Source organism: Suillus discolor (assembly GCF_016758755.1).
Source record: "Suillus discolor strain FC423 chromosome Unknown F5147scaffold_68, whole genome shotgun sequence".
NCBI classification, from domain to species: domain Eukaryota; kingdom Fungi; phylum Basidiomycota; class Agaricomycetes; order Boletales; family Suillaceae; genus Suillus; species Suillus discolor.
In genome coordinates this window covers 52,983-68,373 of record NW_024541315.1, presented here as the reverse complement: position 1 = coordinate 68,373, position 15,391 = coordinate 52,983, and the positions used below count along the sequence as shown (strand labels likewise).

At 46.0% G+C, this 15,391-nt stretch overlaps 4 protein-coding genes across 4 annotated transcripts; 1 reads left to right on the top strand and 3 right to left on the bottom strand.

The window, feature by feature from the left end:
- Positions 1–55: 55 nt before the first annotated feature.
- F5147DRAFT_778217 (uncharacterized protein) lies at positions 56–813 on the bottom strand (the record flags this gene model as incomplete). The annotated part of the gene is made up of 3 exons (XM_041442094.1): positions 56–461; positions 511–699; positions 761–813. 3 exons carry the CDS (start codon positions 811–813, stop codon positions 56–58), a joined length of 648 nt encoding a protein of 215 aa, XP_041288297.1.
- Positions 814–2,121: 1,308 nt separating this feature from the next.
- On the top strand, positions 2,122–5,675 carry F5147DRAFT_656516 (uncharacterized protein; the record flags this gene model as incomplete). Its single annotated transcript, XM_041434121.1, has 11 exons — positions 2,122–2,427; positions 2,481–2,848; positions 2,908–3,039; positions 3,094–3,485; positions 3,735–4,060; positions 4,313–4,421; positions 4,498–4,534; positions 4,715–4,814; positions 4,916–4,973; positions 5,226–5,440; positions 5,505–5,675. The coding sequence occupies 11 exons, from the start codon at positions 2,122–2,124 to the stop codon at positions 5,673–5,675; spliced, it is 2,214 nt and encodes a 737-aa protein (XP_041288296.1).
- Positions 5,676–6,569: 894 nt separating this feature from the next.
- Positions 6,570–9,985, bottom strand: F5147DRAFT_716093 (catalase-like domain-containing protein). Its single transcript, XM_041438579.1, has 20 exons — positions 9,264–9,985; positions 9,139–9,208; positions 9,053–9,088; positions 8,800–8,999; positions 8,708–8,738; positions 8,606–8,657; positions 8,503–8,555; positions 8,440–8,449; positions 8,356–8,390; positions 8,258–8,301; positions 8,137–8,205; positions 7,906–8,087; positions 7,826–7,849; positions 7,711–7,771; positions 7,605–7,656; positions 7,496–7,556; positions 7,393–7,436; positions 7,315–7,339; positions 7,072–7,262; positions 6,570–7,011 (listed from the first exon to the last, which is right to left on the bottom strand). The coding sequence occupies exons 1-20, from the start codon at positions 9,491–9,493 to the stop codon at positions 6,844–6,846; spliced, it is 1,638 nt and encodes a 545-aa protein (XP_041288295.1). The 5' UTR covers positions 9,494–9,985; the 3' UTR covers positions 6,570–6,843.
- A 1,406-nt stretch (positions 9,986–11,391) lies between these two features.
- On the bottom strand, positions 11,392–12,861 carry F5147DRAFT_716086 (uncharacterized protein). The gene is made up of 5 exons (XM_041438578.1): positions 12,586–12,861; positions 12,357–12,529; positions 11,748–12,303; positions 11,655–11,696; positions 11,392–11,605 (listed from the first exon to the last, which is right to left on the bottom strand). Exons 1-5 carry the CDS (start codon positions 12,670–12,672, stop codon positions 11,594–11,596), a joined length of 870 nt encoding a protein of 289 aa, XP_041288294.1. The 5' UTR covers positions 12,673–12,861; the 3' UTR covers positions 11,392–11,593.
- Positions 12,862–15,391: the final 2,530 nt, after the last annotated feature.

Sequence of the window (15,391 nt, the reverse complement as noted above, 5' to 3'; positions counted from 1 at the left end):
TTGGGCTGTTGACAGCGTGCACACCACGTTACAAACATAACATTACATACATCAATCAAATCCTAACGCCTTTCTGGTATAACAGCTCCCCCAAAAACTGAGCCTCCGCAAGTCCCGAAGTGCCTTCAAACAAAACCAGCCTCAAGATGTCCTCTAAATAAGCAAGTACAGTCCTTAAGAAACGCGTGACTGAGTCTGTGGCATGCCACTCGGGCGAGATACCACAAAAATTTAGTATTTGATCTTGCATGGGAATCATATCATTGAAAAGCTTTTGAACCTTTGACATAGCATCTTCGATGATAGTGACATCCCCCTTGGTTGAGCAGTTGTCGACGAGCAGACTCTCGGTATAGAGAAGTAAAATGTTCTTGGTGAATGTGATCGGGTCATTGCCGATCAACTCCACCATTTGATCCTTGATGTGTTTGATGGCAAGTAAGCATTCCGGGAGATCAGATCTGTGTATGTTAATTATGCTGTGTTTCGTCTATTTATAAACAAACATACGGCTGATATTCATCGCTTTCCGATGAGTGATGGGAATCATCGTCTGGCTCTGACTCAGATTCATCTTCAGTGTTGGTCGGCAAGGCTTTTGCCAGAGCCTTGCAGAGGTCTTTTGAGAATTTTGCCTCTGCCTGTTCCTCCTTGCTTTTGGAGGAACGGAGCTCTTGGCGTTTCTTCAGAATTGTGTCTCTATGTCTTACCGTGATTGGTTAGGAACTTGATCGGAAACAATAACATAGGCTAAACTTACTTGGCGTAATAGCGCGCTCGCTTTTCACGTGCAGCAGCTATTTTTGCCTCCATTGTTTTATGAATAGCGGGTCGGACCATTTTCAGTTTAGTAGTGGTAGTGTTAGTGTTGGTTGAAAATTGAAAAGAAGTAACATTTGAACCTTTGAGTTGAGTGTGGGTGTTTGTAGGACCAAACCTCTTATGCATCGAATTGACACTACAGTATCAATATCACACCTTTGCATTAAATGGTTCGAACAACCAAGTAAAGCTTACAGTCAGTTTTGTTGAAATAATGAATGTATCACTCTTGGAGTCTACTATGTGAGATGTGATCGAGTTAATCGAGTTGAATGAAAGTGATAGGAACTAGTCCCTTGTTCACTCATACAGTCGGACCGAAACCTGCACCAAAGGAATTGAATATTCCACTGACCATTCACAAGACAATCTCAAAAATTCAACATGTTTACTTGTAGATCTCGAACTTGAACACTGTGACATTGACAGTATATACACACAGCCGACAAAAAACTACTACTAAAACACTGATTATGCATTGTCCGCCTCTTCCGCATCATGTCCAGGAGTTTCTTCTATATCACAGTCTGGCGCATCCTCATGAGTCCTTTCACTAATCTCCAGAAGGCCAAACTCGCAAGGAGAAAATTCTTCATCACTACTCTCATAGTAAGTGTGAACTTGTGGGGACTCCGCATGGTATTGAGTGTCGTCACTCTTCGACGGATCACTCGCTTCCGGTGCTTTGGTATCTGACATGTCTTTGGATGTTGCTTGTAATCCAGCCTCCTGAGTTGGCTTGGCTGTGCAGCATGTGCATAAATGAGACCATGACATTGAATGTAAATTAAAATCACTAACCATATATACAGCATCTGCAATGAAAGGCGTGAACCAGGCAGTCTGCATTGTCAGGGTTGCGACGAGGTCAATGGACCAACTATTGAAATTTGTCAGAGCAAGAGCGATGCTACTAAGTCACAACTCACCTCGTCTGCTTTGCACAAGATAGATAGCCTGTAAAAACTGCTCAATTGTGAAGCATGGGTGCGGTAGCATTTGTACACAGCGCCCATGACATTCACATTTAATGGGCCCATTGTCTTGGTTCATGTCTGTGAAAAAAAGGCTGGTTGGGAAGCTAAGGGTGGTGAGAAACTGGGAAAATTGGACTCGCCTAGAAGCCTCGGAAAAGGCCGTCGAGATCATGATTGGCTGGAGAAAAACGATGCCTCAGTTGAATTTTGGGTCGCTGACAATTAATAACTCACCCGTTGACCAAAGGGGACGAACTCAAACATATTGGTGTGTTATATTTATCATGACAGGGTGGGGCAGACTAACTGATATTAGTAGTAAATGGCGCCTCGGAGGTGGACTACGTCACAAGAGCTCGAGTGGCTTCAAAATGAACTACCTGAGTTTCTGAAGATGCAAAAAGAACAAAAATTAACTCGTTTCTATGAGCTGCTGTCTCCAAAATGGTTTAGCCGTTTTCCAGAACGCTTTAAGTATTGGGAACCCACTGGTAATCCTCCACATGGACGGGACGAAGTTGATCATCAGAACGACGACAGTATCCCTGACGGTGACGAGAGTGTTCTACTGCCACTCACCCCAGAACAGGAAGCCGAGCTTGAAGGGGCAAATGAAATCCGGCGGAAAGTAAGTTCACTGCAGGTGATCCTGAAAGAGTATCCAACTAAAGATAATAGCAGAAATTAAAAGAATGGTTCCGCAACAATGCCAAAAGTAAAACAACACCTAGCAGCACATCAACAAGTAAAGCTTTTGCTCAACTACTGGGTCAGCGTGCTCGCAGTGTTCGCGACTTGAAGGATATCGAAGTTTATTCAAGAACTTACTACAAAATGAAAGTACAGCCGCTGGTCGAGGACGACATTCAGGAAAACCAGCTTGATGCCAAGAACCGAATTGCGATTGTGCAAAAGCACATCCACAATTGTTTTGAAGCTGAACCAGAAGAAGTGAAGGCAGAGATTCGTGAGGAGGCCGCAAAGATCAATGCTTCCAGAAGACTAGGAAGTATTGTATCAGATACACGCACTAAAGAGGAAATATACAGGTTTGTTTGTTTTTTTCTTGGCAGCGACTGTTCATTGATGTTAATCGTCTGATGTATAGAGCTATCCAAGAGCTGCCGATGGTTCTGGGACAGATTTGCGATGACCTGGCGAAACTGACAGGAGGCTGGCATTTTTCCGTAGTTATGGGGGGTGCTGACCCCATGTGTCCAGGCGATATCATGACACTAAGGTATGCACACAGACTCGTCAATATCCCAACTTTGATCTCATCTTACTCTTACAGTTATCACCACAGCAAAAATCAAGATGGGCATAGTTTCAAGGCTGCCAACCCAGATTTCCACGAGCAGTATCTTATGCCATTTGAAAAACATCTGCAACGTGTTTTTACCACATCATCTTCGTCCTTGCCAATTCCCAGCCCATCTCCTCCTCAAGCGCACACCCATCATGACCCAGAAGAACCATCTCTTCCTGTCCCCGTCGAATCTCCTATGATGATTCCTGACCCATCTCCCCCAGCACCTCCTGACTTCGCATCACCAAACACCCAGAACGACACACATACTCCTGTCCCTGTCGAATCCTTGATGGACCCCAATTTTCCTGTCTGCGACACCGATATTGATGCATTTCTTGCTACAATTTGTCCACTGGCAAGTGATGGTCCACATGGTGAGTGGTGGCAAATCCGGAACATGCAAACACCTACACTGCCAGTCATAAACTCTCCTCCGGCCATTACACTGCCAGGCATAATCACTCCTCCAGCCATTCCTAGATCATCTATCGAGTCACCCATGCAGGGCCAGAACAGCTTGATGGTGAATGATTCATCTACCCCACCCCGCATTTGCAGATCACGCTTGAATGCTGTCCCGTCATCTTTGTCCAAGTCTCTTCGACTCCCTCCTGCTGACACAGGTGACAGCCTTCCACGTGTCTCTGCCACTCCCTTACCTAGCTTGTTCACCACCAACTCGCATTCAGTTCTACCTATCTCCAGTACTCCTGTAGAAAATGTCACTCCCTCGCCTGGCTTGGAACATTCCACTGCAGTTGACAATGACTCGCATTCGCTTCTGCTCGTTTCCAGTGCACCTGCACCTCTCACAGACTTGCGTTCACTTCTGCCCATTTCCAGCGCACCCGCACCTCTCACAGACACCACTTCAATTCCCACTACAACAAACACCTTAATTCCTGCAGGAAGTGTTCCTTCAGTCTCTACTGCTCCTGGGAGACGCTCAGTGCGTGCAATATGACCATCAACAAGAGCTGAAGATGCCAATAAGATTGGGGATGACATCACTTCCAAACGCAAGCGCAAAGCAGGATCTATCGCAGTCGCTGTGAAAAAGTGCGTGTTCCAGTTTTCTGTTCCATTTTTTCTCACTCAATATTGATGTTCAACAGGTCCAAAAAATGAAAAAAATCTTGTTGTACATACGGCTCTATACTCTATTTCACTTTGCGTCATAATTGTAATGTAGTACATGTAGTTATTGCGACAACGCTCATTTGCTCAATGTGACGGTTACCTTGTGTACTTGGGAATAGAGCGCACGATCACGTGGTTCAATCAACTTGAGATGTTTTTGAAAAAAAGAGGTGTGTATGGGGCGGTAGCTACACGTCTTGGATAGGATTTTAAATGTGAACACACTGAAATTTGAAACGTCTCTAGTTGAGACACTTAATGAAAATGTTCAACTAAAGATCACGTGAGCACGCACTTTGAAAATCGAACAAGTCAAGTTGCAAGTGATATATCACTGTTACGATATGCAAAGCTGTAAATAGTAGTGAGCGATGACGCTGATGACGCATAGGACAAAGTGATTGAGTAAGAAGCATGTAGAAGGTGGAGATCTAGATTCCTGCTGATTTCCGACCAGCTGAAGGTATGCAAAGCCCAAATCTGACTGTGATCAGGCACAGGCTAACAATAGCGCAGCCAAATGCGCAATGGTAACGGCGCAACAGGTGATATATCAGCGCACTGTGAGTGATATATCATTGCCTTGTGTGTTAGCCTGACGGCAGGGATATATCACGAATTTACTTTAATTACAGTAAGATGATATATTATATTGACACTATAGCCTGCAGATTCTGGCGTAAACAGACATGTTAAAGGGTGGGGGTTCATACGCAAGCATGGTGTAGACGTTGTGCATGAAAGGAACGTTGAGGACATGTCGAGGACCATGTCCCACTGGTGAGGTCAAGTGGGTGGATGGGTAGCTCAGGTTGGCTGTTGAGAGTAATGGTCATGTTGAGCGGTGTCGTACAAGGGACATAGTCTAACAGACAGTCAGCTTGGCAATTACGAACTGAGGTGAATAAAATACAAACAATTACCGTCCGAGGCTGGGCTTATGCCCAGTGCACCATATATTCTGTTTGTGATAGACAATGTTGTGACAATAAACTGGATTTTCGAGGGATCTGGAACTACAGACGAAGGATGCATACCAATTCCAAGAAGTGATGGAATTGCATCCGAAACAGGACGGGCAAAAGTGAGGGAGAAGAACGGTTGTGAGGGAGCTGTGGAGGCGGGTGTCATGGAAAACAGATTCGAGGAAAACGATGCGCCATCTGGGTTGTTGTCAGCAAGACGTCATGTGAGAGTTTGATTGATCAGTACTTACCTTTAAAAAGGCTAAAGGTAGCCTGATTAACGAATAGTGCAAATCCCGAAGACAACAGTTTGACATGCGCGTGGAGACCGAAGTTGTCACAGTCGAAGTCGAAGTCGATAACGGTTCGGAATGGTTCAGCAAGGCCGAACCAGAACGGGACCGTTGGGGAAGACCTAGAACCGAGAACCATTTTGCAGTCCGGTTCTGGCTGGTGTGAGAACCGTGGACCGAACCGCAGAGAACCGGACCAAAAGTCTGGTTTGAACCATGGTTCTGGACCAGACCGTGGCAGCACTACTGGGCCCAGGTGGTTGGTACCCGAACCTGCTAGGTCTGAGGCTACGAGGCTGTCCACCCACCCTCACACAGATTGGAGTCACTATCAGTGCTTCCACCCCCCAAAAAAAACTATCTGCTTACAACCAAGCAGACGTTTTTGCTCGTTCTCACTACTTACACAACTGCACAAGAGCGCCCACGAAGTCTGGATTTTGTACAGCTGGGACATTGGAGTATGTTTTGGTCACTTTGCAACATTGTTTTCGACTCACCTTTGCTAGGGGAAGATGAAAATGGCTCCAGGAGCTACAGTCTTCCCTAGCTAGCTCTGCACCCATATTTTTGAATAATGCTGTCTGACTTGGTGTCAGGCGTTACAAGCATGGAGTTCATCATTCTATACCGAAGTCCCTATGCAATACATATTCGACAAATTGGTTCCATTGATCCGAAGATGATTATCAATATTTGATTCTTGTGCAAATTTGTAAAAGTAGATGTGCTTCCCATTAGAACTCGACTTTGTATGCATATTAAATGGAGTTATGTAATAAATAGATCTTTGCAGCTACTTTCATGTGGATAGTAGATCTACCAGATTTCATTTTATTTTGTCTTATTGCTTCTATTTACTTGTGGAGCTGGATAAATAAAGGTCCCTCTTATTACAATATCTTGGTCGGGTGAAATACTCCTCAATAACACTGAGGGGTCTGTCAGTGGACACCACCGCATGCACACTCAGTGGCTGTCGAATAACAATAGTGTCTGCCCAATTATAATCTCAAGCATGAGCCGGCATCGGGTACTATTTTACATCCAACACATCATGCTGCATTACTTCTTATTTATTGTTATTTTCTCTATAACTACTACAAGGTATCAAAAGAAATGTGCGATAGTCGCGGTTTGGGGAGGTTGTTAAAAGTGGCAAACTTCTAATTGTTGCCCTGGAAGTATTCCGCCCTTGTTCCGCCCCAACAGTATCGTAAAACGGTGGGACCCTGTAGTTTGTCAAGCTCCACAAATAAATAGAAATGGCCAAGAAAGAAATCTGATCCACCAATATGAAAGTAGCTGCAAAGACGGAAAGGCAGTAATGTTATCTACAGAGTGACATTCACTCCCATCGCAATGGCTTGACCTAAAGTCTCATTCACATGCTGAAAGAGCTGGCACTGCTTGGTGCGAATAGCAATGTCGCTGGCCTGACCAAGATGCCAGATGACATTGGAGATCAAGTTGTTTTGATCACGTTCAGATAGACCATTCCACTGTCATGGTTCAATCAGCGATTCAAAGGCAAATTGCGAATAGTGCTATTTGCTACGTACGAAGATCCTTGGTTGATCGAAATCTATCTCGCTGGGTGTGCTAAGGTACTTGACAGCGCCGCCAGTCCAAATGGTGTGGTTGTCGTCATTATACGGCCGAGGAGCAAGCCCAAGAAGATCTTGCTGCGACCAAAAGTTCGGGCGATTTCCCTGGTTGTTGAAGTTCATGGCACCATCACGCAAGAAATTCGCTGGATAAACTCGATTTAGCATCACGCAGAACGATGGAGAAAAGTTACGAACCGACAGGATTGAGAGGGCAGTTGATCTGTCATTCGCAGCTTTAGGCACGACCGGACTGAGTCACACGATGCTACTTACTGGGAGTTGTCTGCCGTTAACTCCAGTGCGGTATCGCTGGGCATCTGGATGGAGGAAGTTGAGTAGAAGATTTCAAAATTACGTCAGAAAGTAACTATAGTACCAGCGTAAGCGAACAATCGTGCTTGCAGTGTGGGATCCGCGGAAGCTTCGAGACCATAAGGCTAGATGAAATTAGCCTTGTTAGTTCGCAGATCTTTAGAAAAACAAACCATGTTGGCAGGGTCAAAACCAATTTGTTCAACCTCTGCGAAATGATTAGTCCTGAGAGAAGAAGTTAGTTGTGGCGCATAAACATTGAAAACCACAAATCCGTACGGGTTCTGAACAAGGGTGATTCGACCAATTTCCTGGTAAGGTACATCTTCTACGAGCCATTCTAGAAATAGAAATGTGAGTGTCAAGAATATAGTTTGAGGACAGTAAAACGTACCTTTGGTCAGGTCTAGGATGTTGTCTGAGAGAAAATGTTAGCATCGTCCTAAAGAGACTAGATAAGACCAGGCATCAGACATTTATAATTCTCGGCTTGTTGAGGCGTCATGATTTGCCAGTAAATTGTCCAGCTGGGGTAATTTCCAGCTGCAATGGAGTCATAAAGATCTTGGACGCCAAAGTCGGGGCTCACGCCAGCTTGCACGATGGCCTCGGCATTAGTGTTGTTCATGATGCCTTGATCCGTCACTGCGATGGTTCTGGACCGTGTCAACGATGAAGACACCAAGCACATCAGAGACCGCCTACTTGATGTAAACCCACGAGCCATCTGCCTTCACAGCGCGGAATGTATTGCCACTCCAGCCATTCATATGCCTAGGGATTGGTGAGTAAAGAAGAAAGCACGCATACTTCATGAGATGCATACCTGAACCCGTAAGGAGTCCCGAGGTCAGACATGGTACGCATGACCTATTACAGGTTGATGTCAGCAAAGATGATCACTTGACTGGTGGCGGAAGGTACCTGGTAGATTGATTCATTGTTCGCGGAAAGGTAATCTAAAAAAATGTAAAGCCTGCACATCGAAGTGGCTGATTTGTCGCTCACCCCAGAAATTCTGATGGGGTGTACGATGAGTGAACTGCTAATGATATCATGAGGGAAACATACATTGTAATCCACAGTGTTTGTCTGAGGGTTGCGTTTCTGAGAACGGATGAAGTCTGTATGCATATTCAATATGACAAGTCATGGAGGGATTCGTTATACTAACGAGGGAATTTTGCTGGATCGCGAAGCCAGAAAACAGGGTGGTTTAAGAAGACCTTTGTGGTATGTTAGCTTCAGGAGGCACCCTTACACGATAAACGCTTACCCAGTCCAAGATTCCGTCTTCTGTGCGCAACCTAAGTTTAGAAACAACAACACGTTGAGCACGTGGCGGCAATACCAAACTAGCTCATGTACTTAAAGGCGAGCCCTCGCAGATCTCGAACAGTATCCGCATTGCCCAGATTACCGGCAATTGTAGAAAGCCGGGCAGTGACTGGGGTACGCTTGCCAACCTCCGAGAAGACTGTCGCCATCGAATAGTTCGCACCCACAGGTGTGGTCACTTCAAACCAACCATGAGCACCTCCGCCTTTTGCGTGGATAGTGCGCTCAGGCTTTGCAAAGAGCTCATTAGCAGTGGTATTGCGGAGAATCCTGCGTGTCTTACCACTCTCTCACGGACAAAGTGAGCCAGTGATTCGATCTGAGATGTATATTAGGAAAGATCGACGCTATTCCAAGGAAATTCCTTGCCAGGTTAGTGGACGAAATCAGAAGAGGGCCAGTCGTTCCTAGTCTGTCTGCCATGTACGGGTTGGGATATCTGCATACAACATACTTGTTATTTGTGAAGTACGGTTGAGGAGTAGCTAACTTACGCCTCTCCCCCAGACAGGGTGTAATCCAGTTGAGTAGAAGGATCATTGATGATCGAATCTTGCTCGTTTGGACCTTGATATATGTCGAAGTAGGGCTGACTTGCGTCGCGCTTGGCTTCTCCAGCCTGCGCAACAGCGATCGCAGCTCCTGAGAATAGAAGCGAAGCAAAGAAGTACATCCTGTCAATGAAAGGAAGCTGGGTTACGAGAATCATAATAGCTCTCCACATTATATATACGCAAAACTCTCCATCTGTAAGCTCAGCATATCACGTTACGCGACAAGAAAAGCTGTATGTCTGAGCAACAGCCCTGATACGGTGAGAAACTGTTCTTGACATGAGTTGAAAAAACAGGGCCGCCTGAGCAATCAATAAATGATCTTGTCTTCTCCCCACAGCTGTGATGAAGACACATGGTGATGTGTTTGAATCCGTGGTGACTATTCATGATGCCGAGGGCTTTTGACAGTGAGAGTTTTACTTTGGGGAAAGTCATGGTGCCGTTCACCCAAAGCGCTGTATAGAGGCCGCGCCCTTGGGAATGAAGATTATAATACTGCGATGTAGTCCGAGAATTGTTATAATAAGATGTATGCATGCTTACTTGCCTGGAGTCCTGAACCATGCAGTGTATTAAGATGCGACTACAGTGACTGCGCCGTCAATTAGGGCGTGAACTATGGTAACGTTTGCACGGATCCGCGGGGTAAATCGTGGTGCGGACGGGTAGCAGAACTAAATACTGTCAGCCGGTTTATGTAATACAACCGGCAAGACTATGTCACAGTACAACATTACATAATGACCCGTCACATCACACCTCGACTAGAATAGTCTAGTTCGAACCGATTCGACTCTGGAGTCTGAGTCAAATGCATTTTCCTCGAGCACTTCAACTTCGTTAATTCTCTGAATTACTCAAGGGGTGATCATTATAATCTATGTTTGAAACTTTGCATCTCTCCATGGCGGCAGTAGAACTAACTTCCAGAAGCGCAGCCGAAGCACTCGAATCAGGATGTTATGAGATCTACATTACATCTCCGCGAGTCTCAGATACTTTGGAGCTCTGTCAGCCCCCCTTGCGTAAATTCTGCCGTGGACCAGGCACAACCAGTTTTGCCGAGTTCTGCCAACAGTGACATGGGTATAACTGTAGGTACCTGTGCGGGTACGCCGGGTACGAGGTCCTGAAAATATCGAAGACTATCGATGAATTATCTTTATAAAACTCTACGCGACATCAACCTGCGGCAGTGTCTCAGATTCATTATGCGTAGCACAGCTGAGTGCTTACTTTAACTCATAACTCGCGATTGCAATTGTTGCAAGACACTGGCATTCTCACGTCAGGCACCTCTCCCAGTAGACCGACGAGCGATATTGAACTTGATACATTAACTGCCAACAGCTGTAAGCGCACGGTGATATCGCCAACTTGAACGTGTTAGAGTCTCCCACCAAAAGAAGCTAATGTCACCGATCTCGATGTCTGAGGCAAACCCGACGAGATTATATGTATGTCCCCATCTTCATTCAATGATTTCATTCACAATTTCCAGCTGCATCTAAAGTTCGGTTAAATTTCGCTGCATATGATCACCTCACGATATCCTTATGACGTTGCTTGAAAGCTGACAGCAGCCGCAACGCATCTCGAGTTCAAACTTTTAGATGCCGTACTAACTTGTCAACCACAAATCACATCAGCAAAACCGCACACCAACTGGACAAGGGACAAAACACCTCAGTCGGGGCTTCGTCGAAGAACGTGTTCAGCGGTGTGGTGTTTCAGTCCGAATGCGAAGGGTGCCCATCAAACTGTTAGCGGCTCAGTTTCAAAGTAAGTAGTATACACTTGAGGCCCATCCTGCCCTCGTTGCGATGCGCTGCGTTATCAATAAGCGTCCATTTAAGTTTGCGGCTGATCTTCTACACATCAAGGCAGTCAAACTATTGCGCCCTGGAATGATTGCACTATCTCCACATGTCATGTGACATCGACGAAATTTATCGCAAGCGATATAATAATTCGGGAAGTGCCACCTACGTCGATAGAAACCTGGTTTGACCCATAGCTAGAGGACTCGAAACAAAATGAGTCTGGATTATGCAAATTTTGTGTCCACACAACAAACCGATCGCAAGTGTCGAGACTTTATGAAGTTCATAGTACATAGATAACAATATATACAAGCACCAATGCTATCGCAGACTCGATGAATGTTGAAATAAGGCTATAGCCTAATACGCGTGTCGCTCCAACCCCGGTCACACAAGTCAGACTTTCACCTGAGCTACTCAGATCGCCCTCCGATTGATCAATTATCAGGTTCTATCCTATATTCTTTGAGTGTCAGTTGCGGTTAGTGAGTCACATGCAACACACCGTTCCTGTAGCATCTCCCTGCCCATTGACGTTTTGAGGGGACTGTTTAAATGAATCAATGACACTTTCTCCCTGGTGGAAGACCCAACTTACCCAACCTGTCCCAAACGGCCTGTTCGTGGTTCTGTTTGCATTGGACTGTGGAGTGCCAATGATAGGGGGCGCGTTTGATTGCCCCTGCGCCTGAACACCCTGGCTGTCAGTGTCTCCTGAGGGCGCATGAATATCTGCGCCACGTCGTGATGCGGTAGTAGAATTCTGGTTGAGATTGAAGATATCCTTCAATATCTCTTCCAGTTTCTCATCATCGACATCAGCAAGAGTCGGGCTGCGACACTCTTTTGCCACTGCACTATTCATTGCACGCTCCCGAGCCTGATGTATAGCGAGGACAGTGAATAACCCGACCTTCTCACCCTCCTCGATCGACATCTGACCCTGGCGCGTGCAAAGGTGCTTGTATTCAGGCAAAAGCAGCGATCTATCGATCTCATACTTGTTATAGATCGCGATCTTTTCTACGGGGTCTATCTTGAGATTCTGGAGCTGATCAATAGCCAGCTCCCTCATCTCAAGAAATTGCCACCTCGTAGAGAGCTCGAGTATGACGAGCCAGTTGTCTGACGATTTCCTGTCCAGTCTGTACTTCCTGTAACCCAAAGTCAAGGACGATATCGGTGGAAGAACTAACTGAGAGCTTACGGACTGTACCAGACCCAGAGGAACGTCGCGAAGTCATCACTAGTCACGTCTTCGACCTGAAACGCGCTGTCATCAGATATTCCATCCTGGGGAACTTGTGCAAGTTCCCGGATGAAAACCTCAGATTCGCGCTCGAAGAAGGACCTGTGAACGCGAAAGAATGTATTTTCAACCTGTGCACGAGTGGCGGTCAGCGCATGCGAGATAGATTCAGGACATCATAGCGTACGAGAAAGGTGATGTTTCCGTCTGCAAAATAAAACTCTGAATGACGCTGAACGTGCGAAACACCGTTCTGAGAGTCTGCGGTCTGCATGATAGTATGGGCTGAGACGTGTGGTAAGCTGTGGTAATGGGTTGGAATCTGGAAAGGCTTTCAGATGTCACCTCAGTTATATGTACGAGTCCGGCCCTTCAAGACTCAAAGAGGCCTATTGTTCAAGAATATCACGCCCAATCACAAGCACAGTCGCGCAATCCTAGCATTTAGAAGCGTCAGTCAATCAGGTGAGATAGGAAACTGTGGGAAGCCATCGGAGATTAAGCCTCTATTGACTCGGTGACGACACAGCTTCCGTTCCACATCCAGTGTGCATGACGCCTACAAAGGTACATATCCTTTTTTGATCAAAAGATAACGCACATCAGACACAGGCTGAACACGTGACCCTAGGATTGCACTGCAGTTGTAGGTCCAGCTTCCCTGTGTATCATTCCATGATTCTGTGGGTGACGTGCACCGGACTACAGCAACTGCCTCGAAATGATGCGCTGATCGCTTGGGTCCAATTTCAGGTGAATTCGAGTCAGCAGTCTCACGTTGACGCATGTCGTTGCATGAAATGGTACACTTAACTATTGAATAATAACAGTCCAGCGACAGCGACACCTCCACAGGTACAATGCTGATAGTAAGCCTGAAAATATGGTCAAAACGGTCAGATTTTTGTGAGGGTCGTAAAGTAAACCATTCTGAATATCATGTAGAAAAAAACTCATCATCGTGTTTATATGATACAACATACATTCTCGAATCTCAACGAGATCCAATCATCCACCACGTGCTGACAACTGACTCCTTAGATCACGTTGGACGTGGTTGTATGGAGAAGTTCAGCGAGAACATGTGGTAACGACACTGATTAGTGCACTGATATATCATCTTCTGCTCTAGTACCAGAGACTTACTAGTAATACCCGGAGCCCGATCCGAGTAATGCACGTCAGATGATCGCGTAGGTCCTATTATCTTCGCCCGGCCACCCAAGGCCTCCCGGTTCACATTCACACGACCGATATACTCAGAATCCTGATGCTCGAAAAGCACATACGCCGAACAGCAACTGAATGCGCAGTCAAGATAACAATAGAACACTTCGACTAAGTACCGATGTGACATTGCTGTCATCGTGAGAATAATGATCCGTTGGGCACAGCAGATCGGAGTTCCAAGGAATGGCCAGTATTCGGTTTTACAGGGTACCGATGGCCGCCTGTCTAGACAGTGCATAGATTGGATACCTTGAGTACAACCATGGCTGCTGCTAATTAAGAAATAATCAACGCACAGTGAACACATACACACCTGGCCACCGTAGCACGTTCCCATCTACAATCCGCGCGGCGCGTAGGTGTCAACTTTAGTCCAGCATTTGATCCATTTTACCCAGCCGGAATGTTGAACGCGTCTTTTGTTCGACATAAGAATTTACGTTGCAACATTTATTGAAAATTGTTTCGATGGATTCAGAGAGGTGCTTCTTGAAGCTACGACAGGCATTCAGCGCTCAGCTTCTTCCTGAGGCCCAGTGAAAACCCACTATGGCGTGATACGATGGGATCTGTTTTTTTTCTGTTTGTAACGTCGTCGATAGGGTGAAATAGGGCAGATTATGCAAAACAAATTGTAGTCACATTGCTTTGCGTTGTTTGTTGTGTGACTTGTGTCGTTTGTGTCGTTTTTGCGTCGTACCTTAGATCGTTACATCACAATTTCACCGTTTCTTCCGATCTTTCGTAGCTTCGCATCGCATCGCACACGCTGTGCATTGCATCATAGCACTCTCGCGCAACGTGTGACGGTGTGACATGATATCATCATTGTATCTGAGTCCTAAGTACAAGTCAACTTATCTTCTTACTATTACAATCATGAAGTTGTCTTCTCTCTTTTTCATCATCGCGATCTCAGTTTTTACAGGACCTCACTGCCATTTTTTCGTCTCCCACTGAGGCCGTAGGTGTAAGTGGTATTGTTAATATTCATAAACAGATTTGATTTTTACTAACACAAGTCGAAAGGGTGGGTATATGCGTTCAAAAAGTGCACATGGGTGCCCGCCAGTCTTGTGAGCCATTAGAGGACTCTCTGTTCTCGTCTTTCTGCCTGCTTACCCCACACTGATGGTGCTCTGACCGCATCCTACTCTTAGAAAGTGCGCAGTGTTTTCGTCTTTTGGCCTGCTTACTTGATGTTGATGGTGCTCTGGTTGCGTCCCGCTCTCAGCAAGTGCGTGATCTCGTCTTTCACTACGTTGCATACTCGCTGATGGTGCTCTGGCCGCGTCCTGCTCGCATTTTGTGTATGTTCTTATCATTTGACCTGCTTACCTTATGCTGATGGTGCTCTGGCCACATTCCGCTCTCAGAAAGTGTGTGCTCTCATCCTTTGACCTGATTACCCCACGCTGATGGTGCTCTGGCTACGTCCTGCTCTCAGTATGTGCATGTTCTCGTCTTTCGACCTGTTCACCCCACGCTGATCTTTCGAATATCTTGATAGGGTGGGTATATGCGCACACCAAGTGCCAGCACTCCCTCCGAAACTCGAATCCAGCAACTTCAGGAATGGCTCACAGTATACAAATCGCAACGCATCAAGTTCGAAGATGACGATGACACTGGTGATTCGGAACTCTCCCTGTTCTTGTCCTTTGACTTGCTCACCCCACGCTAATGGTGCTCTCGCCGCGTCCCGCTCTCAGTCTGTGCGTGTTCTTGTCTTTTGGCCTGCTTACCCGACGTTGATGGTGCTC

Bases quoted from the DNA above. Each gene is read 5' to 3' on its own strand.
- F5147DRAFT_716093 (XM_041438579.1), bottom strand. From the start codon at position 9,493: ATGTGGAGAGCTATTATGATTCTCGTAACCCAGCTTCCTTTCATTGAC. The intron at 9,089-9,138 runs GCAAGGAATTTC...TATACATCTCAG, and splicing joins TGATTTCGTCCACTAACCTG to ATCGAATCACTGGCTCACTT. The intron at 7,340-7,392 runs GTAAGTAGCATC...TGCGAATGACAG, and splicing joins TTAACGGCAGACAACTCCCA to ATCAACTGCCCTCTCAATCC.
- F5147DRAFT_716086 (XM_041438578.1), bottom strand. From the start codon at position 12,672: ATGCAGACCGCAGACTCTCAGAACGGTGTTTCGCACGTTCAGCGTCAT. The intron at 12,530-12,585 runs GTACGCTATGAT...ACTCGTGCACAG, and splicing joins ACGGAAACATCACCTTTCTC to GTTGAAAATACATTCTTTCG. The intron at 11,697-11,747 runs GTAAGTTGGGTC...TCATTTAAACAG, and splicing joins GGCCGTTTGGGACAGGTTGG to TCCCCTCAAAACGTCAATGG.